At 38.7% G+C, this 24,606-nt stretch overlaps 1 protein-coding gene across 1 annotated transcript in view; it reads right to left on the bottom strand.

Moving 5' to 3' along the window:
- DNAJC5B (DnaJ heat shock protein family (Hsp40) member C5 beta) overlaps positions 1 to 24,606 on the bottom strand; it is a 127,827-nt gene that overhangs the window by 22,703 nt on the left and 80,518 nt on the right. The window contains exon 6 of the mRNA XM_023222408.2: positions 1,616 to 1,829. Within this exon, the coding sequence (XP_023078176.1) occupies positions 1,616 to 1,829 (214 nt within the window). The remainder of the gene's footprint in view (positions 1 to 1,615; positions 1,830 to 24,606) is intronic.

Below are 24,606 nucleotides of genomic sequence, written 5' to 3'. Positions count from 1 at the left end.
TTTGCCTTCTGTGGAAACAACCTTGCTTTATCCCTTACAGTGCTTAGTACAGTACTAGGCACAAGTAGATGTCTAATATTTTTACAAATACGTATCTTTGTGGTACACTGATTCATTCATGTCATGCATATTTAACACATGATTGCTACATGCAGGGCCACTCTGATGGGTGCTGTGAAACAAGGAGAAGGTAAAGATGTTTTTTTGTGGTCTTATGTTTAAAGAACCACACCAGGAATTATGTTGTGTATCTCTCACACTACTGGGCAGATTCTGCTTGTTCGTATTAATTTTGATCAATTTTGTCAGCTTCCAGAGTAAGGAAACTTATTCTCATTTTTATGCAGGCAGGACCTGATGTGCCATCAGATGAATATGTGTAATTATCTGGACCTGCCTCTGCAGTATCTTCCCAAGGAGCAATGTCACGCCCAGAGGTTGGGTTCCCAAGCAAACCCACAAAAGCTTGTACGGTCCTATGAACATTCAATCTATTGTCATAAATGACATTGTCAGTGTGTACACTCTCATTCCAAATTCCAAATCTTCTCAACAGGAACTTGTCTCTCCCCTAAGTCTTCAACAATAGAGAAAGGGGTTTCAAATGGGAATCCCAGGTATCCCCAAGAAACAGAACTCTGAAGACTATAGTAAGCAAATTAGGCTAGGCTGCAAGAATCCTTTTGCATGCTGATGTACAAAAACATATTCTCTCTCTTCCTGCATACGTAAAACTCAATTTAGCAAGATTTAGTGGAAGAAAATAGCAATCAGGTACTACTATTAAACCTGCCTTTTTAGATATTTAATAACTATTAGTATGTATTGAACTTATATGAATGAGAACTGTCCACAAAATATGTTGATGGACTACATGTATGACCCATGCGTAAGTATACTTTTATCAGAAGATAAGGATATTAATATTCACAAACAAGTAAAAACCATCACCAAACATATATATACTAGAGATTCCTAGGAAACCAAACAAAATTTACCTCACAAAAGTCAATTCTGATTGCACTAAGCCCTTAAAAATGTCGCCTTTTTCTTGACTAGGTATCCATTTTGCTCTCTGTCCCCCTGTCTCTGCCTCTCCAATTCCCTGTCCTCCACTAGTAAATTCTCACATTTTCCCCCTCATTTCTTTCTCCTCTACCTCACAGCAGGCTCCAAGTGAGTCTCTGACATAATTACCACTCATTCTCCCCAGTATTGTGTTTGCTGATGTAGCCTATGCTATAGATAGTAAAGGACATGGCTAAATTTGCCCTATAATAATTTATTAAGCAGTTGTCACACTAATAAATTATTTTTGGTTTTGAGCAATGAGTCAGTCCTTAATTAGTCATTATAAAGAGTTAATCTGGAGCTCCAAATTCAAATACAATTAATGTCTAGAAGTATTTTAAATCATGTTGTATCTTACAATTATTTGTTGAGCTAAACCAGAAATGATCCTAAATAATAGCACTCAGTGGAAGCAGTATCTCCTTTCATTTACCAGAATTTAATAGCAGGAAGGTCAGACTTCCTTTGAGATGGAATCTAAAAGGGTGATTAATATCATGGTGTTACAGGAGATTGTTTGTGAAGAAAGGAAATTCAGATTCACCTTTGCCCACCAGCTGGACAGCATGAAGTAGGTGTTAACATTTTCATCTCCAAACTGCTCAGCTACGTAGAGTCCCAGCGATCCGTACTTGTCGTATATGCTTCTCTTTGAGATGTCGGTAAGTATTGCGTGGGCGTTGTTGATTTCTTTAAACTTCTCAGTAGCAGCTGGATCATCTGGATTCTTGTCTGGATGGTGTTTCAGGGCCAATTTTCTTTTAAAATAAAAGAAAAACAAGGAAAGTGTGTAATTTGACAAGAATGAACGATGATGGCATTTTAGAAGGGCACTATTCATTTGTATATTCTTTATTAGTGCAAATACTGTGAAATGGTAAGTTTCAGACTAGCGGTGATTGACAAGTACATTTTCACTAAATGGCGTCCCTTGTTTCGAGTGCACAGGCAAAATAGTACTAATTCTCCCCTCACATTTCCAGAGGAATTCTGAGTATCTGCATGACTGTTGAGCCTGAGAGACATTTGTTGTTGGCAAATATGCGAAGTTTCTTTTTACCAAGAAGCTATCAGTAGCCCAGCCCTACAGACCTTTAAGAGTTTCAGCAACAGGATCAGTTTACACCAAACTTCCATTTAGAACCAGAAGAATTTTCCACAATTAACAGAACGTCACAATATATATTCTAAAAGTTCAACTCAGCTATCAAAAAAGTCTCTCGAACAAAATTAAGACCCCTTTATTAATCTTCCACAAGCCCTGACTATCTCTTGGTTTTCTGAACAAATACTGTGACTTCCTTTGCATTCAAATGCATATTTGGCCTCTTTCTAAATAGGTCTTTCCCCTTAATAATCTATATAAATTTTCTTGTGGGCATAAGGCCTTCTCCTCTGTGGATCAGAAAGCAATTCCTGAGGGACTCTGCTGGAAATTCCACCTGACTCCTCTCCCTACTGTGCCTATCATACGTCTATGTAGGAACACACCTTAAGTTTTTGTTTATTGTATTAGTTTAGATCAAATTGTTTCATTTTAAAGCAGTAATGTAAGTCCAGAAGTAAAGCAGAAAAGTAAAGTATACTTTATAAATCAATCTACATGATAAAGGGAACAAATCATATCTATTTTAAGAACTAAAGTATTGTTGATTAGGAAGTAGATGGATATTTAAGGAGCTCAGCATCAGGATGCTTTAAATTACCAAAATATTTAAAAGCATAAATCATGATGGATAATCCATTCTAATCTTAAACTCAGAATAAATTTTTAAAAATCAAACAATGATGGTTCATCTTAAATTTATTTAACCAAAACTTTTTTTATCCTGTTTGAAAGATATCTGGGGTATTTATAAATTCTTATAGATAGGACCATTGGAGACATGTTTTCTTACATACAGAATTTATAATGAAATATTTGCTAATAGCATAAAATGCCTTTTGTCCTTTTTTACTTTTATGTTTATTTCAGCACTAGTGTAAGCATGTTAGAAGTATTAATTTATGAATCCTCACAACAACCCTATGATATGGATATTGTAATTATTTTACAGATGAGGAAATGTAGGCACTGAGAGGTTAAGTTAGTTGCCCAATAGCCACACAGCTATTGATGATAATTAATAGAAGGCTTTGAACACAGGCAAGTGGACCTTGACCACATGCTCTTAACTGCCACTATGCTGCTTCCTATATTTGTATTTTTAAATTTAAAAAAGCAAGACACATAGAATGTTGAGTAGACCATTGTGAGGATGTTGGGTTTAGTCTGAGTCATGTGGCAAGTCATTGGAGTGTGTTGGGAAGAAGAGTGATATGAACAGACTTTAGCTTCAGAAGGATCACTCAGTCTTGGAGAGGACAAAGGCAAAAGTGGGGAGACTCTTTCAGGAGGTTCTTGTAGTGATCCAGGCAAAAGTTCATGGTGGTGTGGACTAGTGCAGAAGTGGAGGATACAGTGAGAAGTGGTTGGATTCTGGAAGTATTTTAAGGGCTAGCTAATGGATTGTATATATGGTGGCAGGGAAAAAGAAGAATCAGAATGGTACCAAAATTTTGACCTGAGAAATTTGAAGTTTGGAGTTACCATTGAATGAGATGCCGAGAGATTTCTTTGTCTTTCTTTCTTTCTTTCTTTCTTTCTTTCTTTCTTTCTTTCTTTCTTTCTTTCTTTCTTTCTTTCTTTCTTTCTTTCTTTCTTCCTTTCTTCCTTTCTTCCTTTCTTCCTTTCTTTTCTTCTTTCTTTCTCTTTCTTTCTTTCCTTTTCTTTCTTTTTTCCTTCCCTTTCTTTCTTCCTTCCTTCCTTCCTTCCTTCCTTCCTTCCTTCCTTCCTTCCTTCCTTTCTTTCTTTCTTTCTTTCTTTCTTTCTTTCTTTCTTTCTTTCTTTCTTGTAGTTGGGGAGTGGTTTGCTATGATTTGGAAGTTCTATTCTGGACACCTCTGAGATGCCTATTAGACTTTCAAGTGGAGGTAGAGAGAAATAAGTCTGAAGCTCAGTCAAGATGTATATGTGGGAGTTCTCAGCAGGTAGATGACGATATTTAGAACCAGGGAACCAAAAGAGATTCCCAAGACAGTGAGTCCAAGAAGTAGAATAACTGAGCTTTGGGAAAGGAAAATCAGCAAAGGACACTTAAAAACAAAGGTCAATGATACAGAAGGAAAAGCCCAGAGAGTGGGGGTTCTTGGCAACTAAGTGAAAAATATAGTTCAAGGAGGAGGGTGATCATAATGTGTCAAATGCTGCTCACAGGTCATGGCAGATGAAGACTAAGAATTGACCACTGGGCTGGGCATGGTGGTTCACACCTGTAATCCCAACACTTTGGGAGGCTGAGGCGGGTGGAATATCTGACATCAGGGATTGAAGACCAACATGGTGAAACCTCATCTCTACTAAAAATACAAAAATTAGGTGGACGTGGTGATGGGTGCCTATAATCCCAGCTACTTAGGAGGCTGAAGCAGGTGAATCACTTGAACCTGGGACACAGAGGTTGCAGTGGGCCGAGATTGCATCATTGCACTCCAGCCTGGGCAACAAGAGCAAAACTCTGTCTCAAAAAAAAAAAAAAAAAAAAAAAAAGATTGACCACTGAATTTAGTAATGAAAATTATTTTTGGTGGCCTTCACACACACACACACACGCACCCATGCATGTGCACACACATGCACACAATTACATATATGTCTTTATATAGGAAAAAATAAAACAGAAAAGTAAGCAGAAAATGGAAGGTTATAACCAAAATTAGCAATGTATATAGTTGCACATTGGGATTACAGATTCAGTTTTAGTTATTTTTGTTAAACTAAGACTTAGTTTTTGTTAGCTAAGTTTAAACTAAAAACTGAAGCTGGATGTGGTAGTTTACACCTGTAATCCCAACACTTTGGAAGGGCAAGGTGGGAGGATCATTTGAGGCTAGGAGTTCGAGACCAGCCTGGGCAACATAGTGAAATCCTACCTCTACAAAAAAATTTAAAAATTAACTGGATGTAATGACACATACCTGTAATTTCAGCTACTTGGGAGGCTGAGGTGGGAGGATTACTTGAGCACAGGAGTTTAAGGCTGCAGTGAGCTATGACTTGTACCATTACACCCAGCCTGGGCGACAGAGCAGGCCCCATTTGTAAAAATAAATAAACTAAAAACAGGTTTTTGTGAAACTTTTAGTTTTGTTTGTTATAAAAACTCTGCATATTACTTGTGTAACTTTTCCCCTGAATATTTTAAAGCTTTAGTCACAGATTTTGTTCTCTTTGAACAGTTGGAAGTTCAGAATTTGTTTCCTTGAATGACTCATTACCAAGGAAGGAAAATCTACAAAGGAAGATTTTTTTAAAAAAGGAAGAAAAGTCCTCAAACTGCAACAATACTATGTTGGTCATCAAAAAGCCTTAAGTGGATACTTTAAGCATGTTAATTCTAATGGCTTAATATTCCTGGAATTCTCACTCTGGGCCCTGAAATACAAATTGCAGCATTTCCTCTCCATGGTTCCAAAGATATCATGTCTCGGCCAATCAAATGAAAGGGCTGTCACTTACGCCTTGAAAGAAAGAAATCTCCAGGCGGGTAGATCACTTGAGGTCAGGAATTTGAGACCAGCCTCGTCAACATGCCCGTCTCTACTAATTAGCCAGGTGTGGTGGCACATGCCTGTAATCCCATCTACTTGGGAGGCTGAGGCAGGAGAATCGCTTGAACCTGGGAGGTGGAGGTTGCAGTGAGCCAAGACTGCATCACTGCACTCCAGCCTGGGCGACAGAGTGAGACTCCAAATCAAACAAACAAACAAACAGGAAGGAAGAAATCTCTGGAAAATGCCTCTTTACATACATTTTCTTGTTTCTAGGGTGGCTTCCTGTCATTTTTTAAGCCGCTTGGATCTTTGTCAGCTCACAAGGGCAGATGCACCCAATCCATTTATCACACTCCTAACAATGGAGTTGGCAAATTAGGAGAGCTGGAACACCTCCACTTGTAACACGTCCAATTCCTGGTCATCAGCAACATTTTGATTCCTCTTGGCAGACACTCTTGGCTCTGAGGAATCCTCGGGAAATATGGTGAGCAGAGACAGCTGCCAAAATTCCACAACCGTCAAGGAGGTGGTCGTACAATGCCTCGCCCTCTTGCATGTTATCCATAGAGCAAGGAAACAACTATGGAATGTAGAGTTTAAGGAAGTGCTTGGAGTATTTTTAAATAGAATAGGCACCTATCCATTGTTAAAGGTATTTTTTGTCATTTCTACATTGATACTTAAAGTGACATAATATTCAACCAGAATGTGAGCCTTTAATTTTAAATGTCTCTACACTCTTGGTCACCTGTCAATGTGGCAAGGCTGTAGCTAATATTAGAAACAGCATTCAATGCCTCTAATTTCCACTTCAGAATCTAATGACAGCTTTCAACTAAAATGCATAGTGAATTTAATTAGTGGCAGATAAGATAAACATGTGGTTTATAGTTGTAATTATCTAAAGCCCTCAAGATCTTCCTATTTTGAGGCAGTGGCATAATTCTAAGAGTTACAATGTTTTGCTCCATTCTCTTCCTTGCCCCATCTAACACTTTAAGATGCAATCAAACTACTACCACCTACCACTCTCTACCAGTCTCTGAGTCACCTGAGGCCTGATTCTAACCATGATGTCCCAGCTCTTAAAATATTTTAATGTTTGTCAATCTCGCAGTTTATATGAGGCTGTTATATATACCATTTGGATATTCTCTAAGTGTATTTTAGTCCTTTACAATTTTTTACTTTGGTTTTTAAAATTCATTTGTGGTATTTTAAAAATGTATATTCTAGATATGAATTCTTTGTCAGTTTTATGTATTGCATATATCTTCTCCCATTCTGGGGCTTTCTTGTTGTTTTACTTTACAGTATCTCTTGGTAATCAGAAATTCTTTATTTTAATTTACTGAATTAACCAATCTGTTCCTCAATTTAGGAAGATATTGTTCTATAAACTCTCTATAACTCTACAATCTTTATAGCTTTTCCTTTCATATGGAAGTCTATGGCCCATTTATACCTGACATTTTAATGTGCTGGAGGGTAGAATTCTAATCTCACTTATTTTATATAGATATTACACTCTTGTAGCACCATTTATTAGAAAAGGAAATCCTTTCCATGGATTTCTGGGATCTCTATTCTGTTCCATTGGTCAATTTGGTTATTTCTGGGCCAGTAACAGTTTTACATGTGATGCTTTAAAATATGTCTTCATATCTTAAAGAGCAAATTCTGCCATCCTGTTGTTCTTCAAGAGTTCTGTGGTTATTCTGGGTCCTGTACATTTCCACATGAATTTTAGAATTAGTTTGTCAATTTACACACATACACATACAGATATACACACACATACGAACACATGTACACACATTCACACAACCTATTGAGATTTTTATTGCAATTGCATTGACTCTATAGATTAATTTGGAGATTGACTTTTGTGTAGTATGTCCACCTATTTTGATCTTTTTAAAGAATTTTAAAGTTTTATCATTTTTACCTTTATGTCCTATGTATATTTTCTTGAATTGAGTCCTGGGAGCTTAATTTTTTTGTGGTTTTGACATTTAAAAATGTTCCTAATTATTCATTGGAGATAAAAATAATTTTTTTATATTTTTATGCTTAGGTTTGAAATAATTGTTGTATGTTGATTTTTTTATCCTTCTAACTTCCCAAGCTCATGTCCAAATTTTATTAAATTATAAATTCTTTTAAATTTTCTACATAGACAATTATATAAGCTTAAGTGATAATTGGATTTTTTTCCCTTCGAATCCTTATATCATTTACATTTTTTTCCTTATCGTACTGCCCTGGCTAAGAACCCCCCAGTACGATGTCAAAAGTGGCTGTAACAGGTGTCCTTCTTCTGAATTCACTAAGAATGAATGGATGTTGAATTTTATCAAATGTTATTTCTGCACCTATGTAGAAGATATGTTGTTTCTCTTTTGGTCTGTTAATGTGATTGATTGAGTTTTTAAATGTTAGATGAAGCTTATGTTTCTGGGATAAATTCAGTTTGGTCATTATGTATTTTTAAAATTTATTGCTGGGCTTGGTTTTCTAATACGTGCATTAAACTCTATACATTTTCCTATAAGTGCTATTTTGACTACATTTTCACGTCTTAATACGTAGCATTGAATTATAGATATTTTATAATTTTAATTATGGTTTGTTATTTTTAGCCATGAGTTATTTTAAATTATACCTCCTAATTTTCGAACATATGGAAAATTTCCAGCTATTTAAAAATTTTGCTCTCTACCATAATTGCATTGTTGTCAGAGAACATATTTGATATGATTGAAATCTTTTAACATTTGAGATTTGCTTTATGTCTTATTATTTTTATAAATGTTCCATGTGTGTTTGAAAAGGATATATATTCTATTCCTATTGGGTACTTTGTTTTTATAGTTTTTGATTTTGTTTGATAATTGTTTTGTTCAAATCTATATCCTTAGCCATTTTATTGATCAAGCCAGATGTGTTAAAACTTTCCACTGTGACTGTAGGTTTGCAGATTTCTCCTTAAAGTTCTGTCAACTCTTTGTTTTGTATATTTTAGGCCATGTGTTTTAAAAGCCCACAAACTTATAACTGTTATATATTCTTGGTGAATCACTTTTTTATTATACTTTAAGTTCTGGGGTACATGTGCAGAACATGCAGTTTTGTTACACAGGTACACATGTGCCATGATGGTTTGCTGCACCCATCAATCCATCACCTACATTAAGTATTTCTCCTAATGTTATCCCTCCCCTAGCCCCTCACTCCCCAACAGGCCCCGGTGTGTGATATTCCCCTCCCTATGTCCATGTGCTCTCATTGTTCAACTCCCACTTATGAGTGAGAACATGCAGTGTTTGGTTTTCTGTTCTTGTGATAGTTTGCTGAGAATGATGGATTCCAGCTTCATCCATGTCCCTGCAAAGAACACAAACTGATTCTTTTTTATGGCTGCATAGTATTCCATGGTGTATATGTGCCATATTTTCTTTATCCAATCTATTATTGATGGACATTTGGGTTGGTTCCAAGTCTTTTTATTGTGCATAGTGCTGCAATAAACATACGTGTGCATGTGTCTTTATAATAGAATGATTTATAATCCTTTGGGTATATACTCAGTAATGGGGTGGCTGGATCAAATGGTATTTCTAGTTCTAGATCCTTGAGAAATCGCCACACTATCTTTCACAAGATTGAATTAATTTACACTCCTACCAACAGTGTAAAAGCGTCCCTATTTCTCCACATCCTCTCCAGCACCTGTCGTTTCCTGACTTTTTAATGATCACCATTCTAATTGGTGTGAGATGGTATCTCATTGTGGTTTTTATTTGCATTTCTCTAATGACCAGTGATGATGAGCATTTTTTCATGTGTCTGTTAGCTGCATAAATGTCTTCTTTTGAGAAGTGTCTGTTCATACCCTTTGCCCACTTTTTGATGGGGTTGTTTGTTTTTTTCTTGTAAATTTGTTAAGTTCTTCGTAGAGTCTGGATATTAGCTCTTTGTCAGATGGATAGATTGCAAAAAGTTTCTCCCGTTCTGTAGGTTGCCTGTTCACTCTGATAGTAGTTTCTTTTGCTGTGCGGAAGCTCTTTATTTAATTAGATCACATTTGTTAATTTTGGCTTTTGTTGCCACTGCTTTTGGTGTTTTAGACATGAAGTCTTTGCCCATGCTTATGCCCTGAATGGTATTGCCCAGGTTTTCTTCTAGGATTTTTACGGTCCTAGGTCTTACATTTAAGTCTGTGATCCATCTTAAGTTGATTTTTGTATAAGGTCTAAGGAAGGAGTCCAGTTTCAGTTTTCTGCATATGGTTAGTTAGTTTTCCCAACACGATTAATTAAATAGGGAATCTTTTCCCCATTGCTTGTTTGTGTCAGGTTTGTCAAAGATCAGATGATTGTAGGTGTGTGGTGTTATTTCTGAGGCTTCTGTTCTGTTCCATTGGTCTATATATCTGTTTGGTAACAGTACCATGCTGTTTTGGTTACTGTAGCCTTGTAGTATAGTTTGAAGTCAGGTAGCATGATGCCTCCAGCTTTGTGCCTTTGGCTTAGGATTGTCTTGGCAATGCAGGCTCTTTTTTGGTTCCGTATGAAGTTTAAAGTAATTTTTTCCAATTCTGTGAAGAAAGTCAGTGGTAGCTTGATGGGAACAGCATTGAATCTGTAAATTACTTTGGGCAGTATGGCCATTTTCACAATATTGATTCTTCCTATCCATGAGCATGGAATGTTTTTCCATTTGTTTGTGTCCTCTCTTATTTCCTTGAGTAGTGTGGTTTGTAATTCTCCTTGAAGAAGTCCTTCACATCCCTTGTAAGTTGTGTTCCTAGGTATTTTATTCTCTTTTTAGCAATTGTGAATGGGAGTTCACTCATGATTTGGCTCTCTGTCTGTTATTCATGCATAGGAATGCTTGTGATTTTTGTAGATTGATTTTGTATCCTGAGACTTTGCTGAAGTTGCTTATCAGCTTAAGGAGGTTTTGGGCTGAGGCAATCGGGTTTTCTAAATATACAATCATATCATCTGCAAACAGGGACAATTTGACTTCCTCTCTTCTTATTTGAATACCTTTATTGCTTTCTCTTGCCTGATTGCCCTGGCCAGAACTTCCAGTGCTATGTTGAATAGGAGTGGTGAGAGAGGGCATCCTTGTCTTGTGCTGGTTTTCAAAGGGAATGCTTCCAGTTTTTGCCCATTCAGTGTGAATTGGCTGTAGGTCTGTCATAAATAGCTCTTATTATCTTCAGATACATTCCATCAATACCTCATTTATTGAGAGTTTTTAGCATGAAGGGCTGTTGAATTTTGTCAAAGACCTTTTCTGCATCTATTGAGATAATCATGGGGTTTCTGTCATTGGTTCGGTTTACGTGATGGATTACGTTGATTGATTTGCATGTGTTGAACCAGCCTTACCTCCCAGGGCCAACTTGATTGTGGTGGATAAGCTTTTTGATGTGCTGCTGGATTCAGTTTGCTAGTATTTTACTGAGGATTTTCGCATCCATGTTCATCAGGGATATTGGCCTGAAATTTTCTTTTTTTGTTGTGTCTCTGCCAGGTTTTGGTATCAGGATTATGCTGGTCTCATAAAATGAGTTAGGGAGGATTCCCTCTTTTTCTATTGCTTGGAATAGTTTCGGAAGGAATGGTACCAGCTCTCTTTGTACCTCTGGTAGAATTTGGCTGTGCATCCATCTGGTCCTGGACTTTCTTTGGTTAGTAGGCTATTAATTACTGCCTCAATTTCAGAACTTGTTACTTGTTTATTCAGGGATTAGACTTCTTCCTGGTTTAGACTTTGGAGGGTGTCAAATTTTTATCATTACAAAGTATCCCTCTTTATCTGTAGTAATGCTTTCTGTCTTCATTTTAATTTTAATAAAGCTATACAGCTTTCTTTTGCTAAGCATCTGCATGGCATCTTTGCCCCTCCTTTTATTTTCAAATTTTCTGTATTCTTAAATATTAGATGTGTCTTTTGTAAAAACCATATGATGTCGGTTTTTTATTCAGAATGATTTTTTTTCTTTTAATTGAAGCATTTGGTCTATATTTTTAACATAATTACTGACATTTTTCAGGTTTAGTCACCATATTCTATTTGTTCCTTCTAAAATATACTCATATTTCTTTTCCCTTTCCTTTCTTGCTTCTTGTTGGATTAATTTCTCATTACTCTACTTTTTTTCCCTGTTGGTTTGGAAATTATATATTCTTTTATCATTCTTTTCAGGGTCCTTTGAGATTTCAAAATCCTTGACTAGTGTTAATGTACTTTTGTTTTCCTCCAAAATAATGCAAAAATCTTAGAACATGGACACTGTTACTCTCTTCTTAACTTACGTGTTGTTGGTAGCATATACTTTAATTCTCTAAGTCTTTTAAGCTCTGAATAATTATTCTTTCATGAAATTAGCATTTAAGGATATTTTATACAATTTGTATGTATTTACTCACATATTTGCCATTGTTATTACTATTAGTTCTTTCTGCATCTCTGACCATTGATCTGAGATCATTTTCCTTCTGTCTATGAACATTCTTAGTACCTCCTTTAAGTGAAAAAATCCACTAGGGATTAATTCACAGTTTTCTTTAAAAAAAACTTAATATGTCTTTATTTCACCTCAATTTTGAAAATTTCCCTGGATGTAGAATTGTAGGTTATCTGTTATCTTCTTTCATCATATTCAAGACTTTGGTCCACTGTCTTCTGGCTTTTGTTATCTTGGCTGAAAAATCAGCTGTAAGTCTAATTCTCGTGCTTTAAAAGTAATCTGTATTTTTTCCTCTGGTTGCTATAAAGCCTTTACATCTTTAGGTTTTGGAAGTTTTCCTGTGATGTGCCTGGGTATAGGGTTCTTTGAATTTATTTTGCTTGCTTTTATTGAGTATATGTGGTTTAATATCTTTCATGAACCTGGAATATCAACATGTTGTTTTTTCAAATGGCTTTTCCCCATTCCCTTTCTACTCTCCTTTTTAGACTCCACTTGCTTATATCTAACTTAATACATCTTCTATGTTTTTTATCTTTTTCCATTTTTCATCCGTTTGTAATTATTTCTTGTTAATGAAACTTCATTTTTATCTTGTTAATAAATCTTCTATTTTTAAGTCTTTTTTCATTTTCCATCCTTTTGGTATTTTCTTCTGATCTATCTTCCAGTCAACTCTCTAACCTGGTAAAACCTACCTTTGGGTTTTTTACTTTGATGATTGTATTTTCTGTTGTGGAGTTTCTGTTTCTTTTGCAAATCTGAAATATCCCTTTCCATAATTTTCAGGATTTTTAAAAAAAATCTCAACCTCATGTTTTATCTTCTTGGTCAGGATAATTATTTTAAGATCTGTATCTGGTCATTCAAATGTCTAAAATTCTCATGGTTCTGTTTCTATTATTTCTGCCAAATCTTGTTCATATTGTCTTGATTTGTATGCTTATCTCTGTGGCAAACATTGCATTAAAACATATTTAAGAAATAATCTGAGGACTAAGAATATGTTTTCTTAAACCAGAAAGTGTTTTTATTTCCTATTTTCAGATTTCTGTGGTCTTTGCAAAACTAAGATCATCTTAACCCAACATTAAAGATCAAGGTTTCCTTGGCTGCCCAGATGACTCAAAGTTCAGTTGCAGTTCATACAAGACTGGTGTTCTTATTATTTTTTTCTCTGTAACTAACTACAGTCAAGTTTAAAGTTTAGTAACTTAAAACAACAAGCATTTTATTTAATTGCTCAAATGTTGTCATTAGGCAGAACTTGGTGGGGACAATTTTCAGCTCTGCTTGGCATTGGCTGAGGAGTTGGAGCTGATGGATATGCTCCCAAGGTGGCTTCATATATATATGCTGATAAGTTGGTGCTGGCTGTGGTTGGGAGCTCAGTTAGGGCTGCTGTCTGGGGGACTCTGTTCTCTTCCATGTGACTTTTCCTCATGGCTACGTGAGGCTTCTCACAACAAGATGGTCTGGGGGTAGTTAAATTTCTTGAACAGTGGCTAGCTTAAAACAAAAAGCAGAAACTGGTAGACCTCTTTAATATTTAGGCACAGCATCACTTCTGCCATATTCTATGGGTTAAATTGGGTCAGAAAGCCATCCCAGATTCATGACGTACCACACAAGGACATGAAAACCAGTGGGCATGGTTGCTGACGACCACCAAAGTAATTGTCAACCACAGATGATTTCCTTCTAGTTTACCCTTTCTCCTGGATGACAGCGCTTCAGAATCTCAATAAAATTGCAGGACCTTCAACCTTGTTGGGCTAGTGTCCCAAGTTTTCTCCTCTTTTCTCTGTAGGGCTGTTTTTTAAAAGTCCTGCTTAGTCTTTCAGCTTCTGTTCTCCGAGATCAGGGCCCAGTTAGCAGTAATTCTTTACTCTCAAAGGCTTTTAAGATATGGGGGGGTGGGGGTGGGGGAGGGGTGTGTTCTTTCAGTTTTTCTAGTTGCTGTCAGCAGGAGGAACAATTGGTACAAAGAACAATTGGTACAAATTACCTAGTCAGTGAGAACCAGGAAACTCCTGATGATCACTTATGTCTTTGTTGTCTTCTTTCAACTATGTTAATCCCGCCAAAGGCCTTACATGCTATTACACAAATGAGCCAAAGACAGCCTCTGTGTATTGGCCCTTAGCTTTTTAAAAATTTCTTAACTGCAGGCTGAAACCCAGTAGCTCAAAAGCCTGCCAGCACCAAAGTCGGATTTTTATACATCTAATTGTTTATGTATTTGTTCTGAAATATTTTTAAAATTTCAATAGCTTTTGGAGTACAGGTGGTTTTTGGTTACATGGATGAATTGTATAGTGGTGAGGTCTGAGATTTTCGTGTATCCAGCACCTGAGTAGTACACATTGTATTTTTTTATCCCTCACCCCCTTCCACCCTCCCGCTTCTGAGTCTCCAAAGTCCCTTATATCACCCTGTATGCTTTTGTGTATCCATAGCTTAGCTTATAAGTGATAGCATACAGTGTTTTGTTTTCAATTCCTGAGTTACCTATTTAGAATAATGGCCTCCAGCTCCATCCAAGTTGCTGCAAAAAAACATTATTTTTCTCTTTTTTATGGCTGAGTAGTATTCCATGATGTATATGTATCACATTTTCTTTCTTTCTTTTTTTTTTTTTTTGAGGCGGAGTCTTGCTCTGTCGCCCAGGCTGGAGTGCAGTGGCCGGATCTCAGGTCACTGCAAGCTCCGCCTCCTGGGTTTACGCCATTCTCCTGCCTCAGCCTCCTGAGTAGCTGGGACTACAGGCGCCCGCCACCTCGCCCAGCTAGTTTTTTGTACTTTTTAGTAGAGACGGGGGTTTCACCCGGTTAGCCAGGATGGTCTCGATCTCCTGACCTTGTGATCCGCCCATCTCGGCCTCCCAAAGTGCTGGGATTACAGGCTTGAGCCACCGCGCCCGGCCGTATCACATTTTCTTTAGCCACTCATTTGTTGATGGGCACTTAGGTTGGTTCTGTATCTTTGCAATCGTGAATTGTGCTGCAATAAGTACATGCATGCACATGTCTTTTTGATATATTGATACATTGTGTTCAGTAGTGAGACTGCTGGATCAAATGGTAGGTCTATTTTTAGATCTTTAAGAAATTTCAATACCATAGTGGTTGTACTAATTTATATTCCTACCAGCAATGTATAAGCATTTCTTTTTCACCACACCTGTGCCAACATCTATTGTTTTTTGACTTTTTAATAATGACCATTCTTGCAGGAGTAAGGTGGTATCTAATGTGGTTTTAGTTTGCATTTCCCTTATGATTAGTGATGGTGAGCATTTTTTAATATGTTTGTTGGTCATTTGTATATCTTCTTTTGAGAAATGTCTATTTAACACATCCAGTTATCTAAAAAATAGCCCAACCATCAGATTTCTGGCCATGTAGAGCCAGTCTGCTTTACCTACCCTGCAAAACCTCACTCTACTTCTGCTGGCTCTTGATAAGACAAAGCTTTGTGGTTATAGGATCTCAAGCTTTTATAGCTCTTTGGAGCTCTCTGACTCAGAGACCTGCCATGCTACTGCATGACATAACTAGACCCATAAGCCCCCGTTTTGACCCCTTCTTCCTTAGAAGTTCCCTCACCCTCATCTCCCGGATGGTGGCCCTTCACTGAAAACCCCTGGGCAGTCTTATGCTGTGAGGGCCCTTCTCACGCAGCCATATCCAAGCACCCAAGCACCAACAAAGCTTATTATGTGTTACTGCCTCTTGTGGTCATATCTTTTCCCTTGATCAGCCCCCAAATCCTTTAAACCCCCTACAACCACTTCATGTACAACTTACACCTAGTACAACTGCCCTCCCACAAGAAGTTTGAGTACAGTATGTGGCTGAGAATGCTAGCGGGGCTCAGGGACTTAGGAGCCGTTGGGCCAGGATTAGTCTCTGTCCTTCATAAGGGACAGAATAGAAAGCTCAGGGCACCATTTGGTTTCAAATTGCAGATTGTGATGCCAGTGCTACCCCTGCTGTGTAATTATTTCTGAAACACCTGCTACCATAGTACATGATTCAAGTACTTTGACCAGCAAGGCCCCACTGAGGACACACTGAAGGCCACATTACACAATCCTATGATTTTCTCACATTTGCAGATGGAATATCTGAGCAACTCACCCCAGCCATTGTTTGAGTGTTCTCTCATTTTCTGGGATGCAGTCACCTTTGTGATTCAAGACAGATGGCATGAGATAACAACAGAAACCATAGATGATGATCTATTTCAGAGAATTGGTCTTTTCCCTCATACAGAACCATATGGAGAGTCAAGTGCTGACCTCTAGTGGTAGTGGAGATGGTGAAACCCCTGTATCTCAATAATTGCTTGACAAGTATTGTCCCAAATTTTTACTAGAATGTGTATTAACTTGACTTTATGAGGCATTATACTTGATTTTTTAAATGTAAGGGTTAAAAACACAACAATACTTAATCTTTTTTTAGGTTGCTTTCTGGTCATTACAATTTTTTCCTATGGCTGATTAAGAGCCAGGTCATTATCCTCCCTAATAAGGTAGAAGGAACTGGAATATTTGTGCAAACACAATAGATAAAACACATGTCCAACACCAATCATAAAGCACTCCTTTAGGGGATGAGGACCTGAACTTCTGACACCAGTGGGTCACTGACAGCTTTTAGCAAGCCACTAAGATTTCTGTGTACTGTATAATATAATCCTTTTCCCACAACCTACCAGCCCCACAGCTCACTCAGAATCCGTAGGCTGCATACAGCTCAAAACATCTGTATCTGGCTCAAGCCCCCAATAAAAGTTTCTGGGCACCTAATTTTACTATGTTTCCTGGGGGAAAATTTACATTTGTGGTTTTTCTTCAAGCCAGCAATCTCTACTGAACTAGAAGGTCAAGGGAGGATAAGACTGGGGTGTAGGAGAAGTGGCTGTATAGACTTCCTCCGTCTGATATCTTGTCTCCTATTTTCAATAACAGCTCATACCACCGGTTCTAGTCAAAGCTCTCAGTAAGCACTTGCTCTCTGTAGGCCTTCCTCCTGCCGGCTTCTGGCTTAAGCTCCAGTGACAAAGCTCCAAACAGGTCCTGGTAGTTTTCAGAAGGAATTCCTGCCAATAGCTCTTTTCAGGCTCTCAGTGTCTCCAGTCTTTTAGTTTTCTCAGTGCAAAAACAAATAGCATTATTCTCTGATCTTTATGTCAAGCTCTCACTTTCTTCTTCTTCCTAAACCCATTTTTCCCCAAACTCACTTTTTAAACCTAATAAGACCTATTTTTCTAGACTTGCAGTCTCACTGACAATTTCCTTAACCATACAGGCTGAATCTTGTGTTCATGCAGTTGAATGCTACTCAAACCATCTTACTCAATTCCTTAATCATTCTGATTTACTGTTTCAGTCCCAAGAAGACAACATTAGCCACTCACTAATTCCACTCCTGTTTCTGTGCTGACCAGCATTGCTGGAGAAGATTGCACAACCATGCAAACTGGAGCCAATAAATTTAGAGTTTACTACACAGAGTAAAATTTAATAAGGTTGAAAATGTATGTCTCAAAGACAAGCAAAACAAGGGAGAGTATAGTGAGTGGGATAGATGAACTTGAGCATAGGGTTCATATTAATGAATACAATGAATATATATATATGTATATTCATCTCTTATAGTATAATATAAAAAATTATCCAACACTAAATAGATACTGAGTGAATGAGTGAGTAAAAAGATATGGATCGTAATGATTCCAGCACCCAGGAATGACTGAGGTTGGCACTGCTTGAAAGAACTAAGAGGCCCGATCAAGTGAAAGACTTGACGAGGGAGAAGGGAGGTTATGCAGCCCACCGGAAGACAACTGTTCCAAGTGGGCTGTGAGTATGGCCTCACATACTCTTCTTTTCAGTGGAAGATTTTAGAACTCAGGAAACAAATTAGTGCTTGATAGAGATTAATGTCAATTAATCTTGTGAGCTTGAATCATCACTCTGCCTTGTAAATATTTACAATTCTTCTATTAACTATGCATTCCCCTGACATTTACACTTTATTCATAAGCAGCCTCTGTTTTCACCTGTAATTGCTAATAAAGATGGGCAAAAGCACCACAGATTGGGGTTGCCACAGATCATTATGGAAATAACACTCTTTTCCGCTTCTTTTGAAAACAGAATTTGCCTCACTTTGGACTACACTGAGGCAACTCATTTCTGCAGAATTGGAAGATAATTTCTAGAAAGTTCCATGTAAAGTCAAATGAAAAAGAAGAGTCAGCCGAGTCTTCTGCTGTCATGTGAATCAGAATACTTGGTACCTTGTCAACAAGGAGAAATTAAGCTTATCCATGAGGCACAGAGACCCAAGTGCTAATGTGCAAAGTCGTTCACTTTGATTTTTTTTTTTTTTAAGAGTCTGGGTCTCACTCTGCCACATAGGCTGGAGTGCAGTGGTGTAATCATGGCTCACTGCAGCCTCAAACTCCTGGGCTCAAGAGATCCTCCCACCTCAGCCTCCCAAATAGCTAGGACCACAGGCACATGCCACCATGCCTGTCTATAAGTTAATCTCTAATTGGGGTTTTGTTTTGTTTAGAGACAGGGTCTTGCTCTGTCACCCAAGCTGGAGTGCAGTGGCATGATCATAGCTCACTACGGCCTCAAATTCCTGGGCTCAATTGATCCTCCCACTTCAGCCTGCTAAATTACCGGGATTATAGGCAAGAGCCACCACACCCAGCCTCACTCCCATTTTGTGGCTCTCTAAAAAGCCAACAAAGAGCTAGATTTTCACGTGTTTTCTTACGCAGCATTTTGTTAGCTCTTGCACCCAGCATGCCAGAGAAACCAGTCAGCCCCATTTTGGGGCATCTTAACCTTGTTTCTAGTCCACTTCAAAAATGTACATATTGGTGTAAATAAAAACCAATTTTATGTTACAAATGAGATTTTAAACACTGAAGGTACATTATCTAAATTGCAAACCTGGCTGTTTTTTACAGTTTTCCTTTTCTCATCCCCTAACTACTTTTCACTTGAAGGTCCCGGAATCATACAAAACTTCTCTGGTTCCCAAATGGAAACTAGTATCTTTCCTCGCTGATCCGCCCCTCCTCTGTTTACTGGGTCAGTAAATAACTCCCTGTTCAGCAAAGTGACCAAACTAATTATCTGAGAAATGGTCCTGAAGAAGCTGAGATTACCATCCGGGAGAAAACAGACATTCTATATTGTCTAATTCCTTTTTGCATTCAGCAAATGCTGGCATGGTGCTAGGGCTGGAAGTACAATGAGAGACCAGGCACAGTGTCTGCCCTCAAGGAACAGATGGAGTGGGAGAGGCAGAAAAGGAGCAAGGGAATTACCGTCTGTGAGGCTGCAGTGCTCTGCTGGGACAGCACAGTGGGCCAGGGAGCAAGTGAAAGGCCTCAGGAAGGTGCTTGGCTGTGCCCCCGCAGGCCGCCACTCCCCGAAGCCACCTGAATGCCTCCTTGTCATCACTCTGGGTGGGATGTTTGGGTTTCTTTTGTCCTCCCCACCCACAGTTAAATTCTTTTTGCTTGCACACCTCTTAAACTAATAATGAGAAATTGTGTCCCTTCAACATTTTTAACTTGGTATCTAAAATTCTTTATAAGATTAAACAGATGGAAAGAATGTAATTTTCAGCATATTGTAAACATCAGCATGTTAAAATAAAACAGTTGTAACATTCTTTTAAATGCATTCAATGGAATCTAAATGTCACCTAATCTAAATATCCCCTACACACACACACACACACACACACACACACACACACACACACACATTCTGTATCCATTCCTCTCATTCACATACTCACACTTCTTGGCACACCACCCTGCACCCATGCCCTAGCTGAGTTTGGAAACTGCCATTCTGTAGGGTTGGTTCTCGGGCTCTTGTGTATCCTTCGTAGCACCCAGTACCCATGTGCCAGACTTTGGCTAAACATTTTGCGTGCATCATCTCATGTAATCCTCCACAATCCTCTGAGATCAGATCATTATCTGCACTTTACTTATGAAGAGCATGAGGCTGAGAAAAGTGAGTTGAATTCAGGTCTTTCTGAATATCTTGCACTCTTTTTTAGATATGGGATCTTGCTGTGTTGCCCAGGCTGGAGCGCAGTTGCTATTCACAGGCTCAGTCATAGTATACTACAGCATCAAACTCCTGGGCTCAAGAGACCCTCCCACCTCAGCCTCCTGAGTAGCTAGGACTGTAGGCAAGCACCACCACACTCAGAAATATCCTGTACTCTTAACTGCTACATTATATTTAGGATACATTTCAATTGAGTGATTTTAGTGTTTATGTGAGCATCTCAAAGAGAATGTGGAACTTCCAGCACACTCCTAACACTCCCTACCCTCTTCTGCTTTTCTTCACAGCATTTAGCAACATCTGATATGCTGTGTGTCTTACTTATTTGTTCATTATTAAGCCTCCCCCTTCCCCTGGCCCTATTTAGAACAGGTTTAAGGAAGCAGGAATTTGGTCTGTTTTGTTGACTGCTATTTTCTCAGTATCTAGGACAGTGGCCAACACCGAGGCAGTGCTCAATACATATTCGTTGAATAATGAACAAGACTTGCTGGTAAAAAGCCATTGACAGTGTCAGAGACTCTAGACATACTGGTGGCTGCTACGTGCTCTGATCAGCCTTCTTGGCTTCTGCTATCATTAGGTAGCAGCATGGATCAACAATCTAACGACTTTGGAGTGAAGGTCCTTTATGTGCCAACAAGAAAACAGGAAATCTAATCGTACACCCACAGTACTTGCTGAGCAACGAACAGTAAGATGACACATTTTATTTACCTGTTTCAACACAGAATCAGGTGGCTTTGCTGCAGGAATATGGTAGGGCTGCTCTTTGAGTCATTATCGCCCATTGTTCACTGCTCAGGGTTAGGGCACATCAGGATGTGTTTGGAAAACGGGTAGCCAGTAGCCTCCCAGAAGTTCCACAGAGCTGAAGAGGCTTCCAGAAAAGAATCCAAGCCATGACCGTGGCAGCCCCAGCTGGGTACATCTAAAGAACCAGTGGGACAGACTGACACAAACCTCTCTTAGGCTGAGGAGGGAACTGGAGAATCTCCTGGAGAAGAATGCCTCTTAGGAAAGAAAGAGCCAGATGTGAAGACCTTGACACAGGAGCAGGGGGGACTGTTGGATAAGATTGAGAGTCTAAGCAGAGCGACACTACTGCTAGTGTCTGGCTCACCCCCTGAGCATGTGTCTGGGTCCTAGAGAAAAAGAGAGCTATAAGGAAAACTGGAAGGAGCTTTTCTACCATGCTTTGAACTCACAGGGGGCTCTAACAGAGCATATCACAAAGAGGAGTGAGGGAGCTATCCCCTATGCCCAGCCTCATCCCTGCCAGAGGTACAGCTCAGCAGGCTTTGGTGCTCCCTCGGCTCTCAAGGTAAACAGCAGAAAAGGCTTCTGGGCCTGAAGGAGTGGTCAGAGGATTTGGGGACTGAGTAGTTGGCAAGGAGCACCAGCTGCGCCTACCATGCCTGGCAGGGAAGTGGTGCAGCTGAGTGGCAGGGGAGCTGTAGCAGCAGAGTCTAGCACCCAGGGCTGTGTCTAGCAGTGACCGTGGACATGCCAACACAGCAAATGGCAAAGCAGCATCAGCTATAGGGTGGCAACATGGCTTGGTGGACAATGCCACTACGTGGAGATGAACTGGCTCCCAGGCCCGGGAAGACTTTCTCAGAGGAGACTCCTAGAAGAAGGATGGCAGAGACTCTGCAGTGAACCCAAGTTCTCAAGTCACTTGAAAGGGTCTTGTGCCTGAGTATTGAGGTTATATAGAGTGCAGTCTTTGAGTTCCTTATTTCAGCAGTCTCCCATTTCCCCAATTGTTCAATCATCCCACCGTCCACTAGTGACTCCCCCTTCTCCTCACTTCCTTCACTAGCTTTCTAACTCAAAATTCCTGTTGGCTCTTGGAGCAATATCTAAATTAGGTGGAAAGGCAAAACGTGTCAGTTTAAAGTTCAGGCAAATGTATGAATGATGGATAACCTCTATCATTCTAGGTCTATCTGAATTTTAAAAGATTAACTCAAATAAGTATCCTTCAGACAGCATGATAAGGGGGAGACTTAAGACTTTTAGGCAGTGGGAGAAGAGGGTAAAATATTTGCTTATCTCATGCAAATGCTGGTCAGATTAAGTGACATGATCTAGCAATGATAAAATCAGATTAAATGAGCCTTAGACTTCAATCCCTTTGGGATGATTATGATCTGCAATACTAAAGGCAGATTTATTCCATAATGAAGGCCCTGGATGACACCATACCATGAGTTTCACCCTGTGATATGTCACTTTTGACTTGGATCACAAATTCATCTTATGCTAGATAAATGGTTTTGGAACAGCAGCACCAAAGGGCAGGATAATTTTAGACTTGGATATTTGTTCATTCACAATAGTACCTGGTATTTTCACTGTGCTTTGCCACAAAGAGCTTGGCATCTCTTGAAAAAAAAAAAAGATCTCATTTCTCTTCACAAAATGTCAATAAGGCAAGAACTTCAATACCTGATGGATTGGCACAGTAAAAGCCTTCTTCTTGTCACCTTTCCCAGCTGTCCTTTGAGGTAGCTGGGGACTCCATTTTATCAGCTGACTAATGACATATGGTTGAGTTTCAGATGACATAGGAAAAAGTGCTTTATTCACAGGAAGACTCTATGATAAAGATCTACAAATAGACATGGGAGGGACTGAGATAGGTCTTTGAGGCTGCTATTTATGGTTAATTCTGTAAAAGAATGAAGAACTGGAGATACTGATCATTTCTTTCCCAACTTTGTCCCCTTTTTTAGAGAACACTGTCCCTTTCCCTTCTGGCAAAAGTTGGATCGCACCTCCTTGCTAAGTGATAGTGGGAAGTTGTGATTCCCTGAATCAGAGCTAGTTAGACATGAATGGGCATCTGATCTGGCTGGATCCATGAGATTCTTGCTCCAGGAATCTGGGATCAGGACATGCAAATACTGAAAAAGGATCAGGAACCAAGATTGTTTCCCTTTCCCCACCTCTATCTACCTTTCTGGACTATGGGGTTTCCCTCTCCGAGAAGCAAAAAGTTGGTTTTAAAAAGACAGCCTTGATGGGAAACAACCTAAATATCTATCAATAGGAAACTAATTAAGCCATGGGACATCCATGTCATGGAATACTACATGGTAATATGAAAAGAATGAGAAATCCTTTCATGAACTGATCATTCCTTGGAATTATCTTTAAGATATATTGTTAAGAAAATACAAAGTACAGGCTAGGAGGGAGAACACACCACCATGTGTAGAAGAAAGGAAAATATAACATATATGCTTAGGCTGTTTACACAATATAATTATTATGTGAGGGTTTTAGGCTACAAGTTTTAGATAATGGGACTTGGACAATTGGGGAGATGGTAGGCTGTTGAAATAGATTTTAAATTTTGTTTGTTTCATTTGTTTCTCATTTTTCTTGTTCTTTTTTCTTGTCTTCCTGTGGGTTATTTGAACATTTTTAGGATTCCATGTTGATTTATTTGTGGTGTATTGGAATGTGTCATTTTGTGTGGGTTTCCCAGTGACTGGGTATTATATATGTGTATGCGTGTGTGACATCACAATCTATTGATATCAGTTTGAGTGAAGGTGCAAACCTTACTCCCACTTTGGCTCCTTTATCCTCCCATTTTTAAATATCATTGTTTTGAGTGTCATTATAAATTTTGTCCCAATCATCATACATGAAAACTCACTAGGAAAAGGATAGTCTTTTGTATTTACCCATATTTCTGCTTTCTGCCTTGTTCTTTCCTTCTTCCTGATTGTCTAAGATTCCTTCATTTATCATTTCCTTTCTTTTGAAGAACTTCCTTTAGCTATTCTTTAAGAGGAGATCTGCTAGTGACAAATTCTTTTAGATTCCCTTTATAGGAGAATGTATTTCCCCTTCACTCCTGAAATATAGTTTCACCAGATACAGAATTTTCTGCTGACAGTTCTTCTCTTTCATCACTTGAAAAAGGTTTTGTCACTTTCTTCAGGCTTCTGTTGCTTTAGATGAGAAATATGCTGCCATTCAAATGGGTGTTTGGCCATGCATTGTTTCTCCCTGACTGCTTTCACATTTTTTTCTTTGTCGTTAGTTTTCAGAAGTTTAATTATAATGTTCTTGTCATGGATTGCTTTGGGTTTATCCTGTTGGAGTTCTCTCAGCCTCTTGAGTCTGTAGGTTTCTATCTTTTGCCAAATGTGGGCAATTTCCAGTCATTACTTCTCTGAGTACTCTTTTAGTCCCATTGTTTCACTCCTCTCCTTCTAGGATGGCAATGCTATAAATGTTGGGTCTTTGTTATTGTCCCACAGGTTTCTGAGACTCTGTTTTCAGTTTATTGCTTATCGGTTGTTCAGAT

This window comes from Piliocolobus tephrosceles, chromosome 7, assembly GCF_002776525.5.
Source record: "Piliocolobus tephrosceles isolate RC106 chromosome 7, ASM277652v3, whole genome shotgun sequence".
In the NCBI taxonomy this organism is placed as follows: Eukaryota; Metazoa; Chordata; class Mammalia; order Primates; family Cercopithecidae; genus Piliocolobus; species Piliocolobus tephrosceles.
This window is presented reverse-complemented; position numbering and strand designations above follow the sequence as displayed.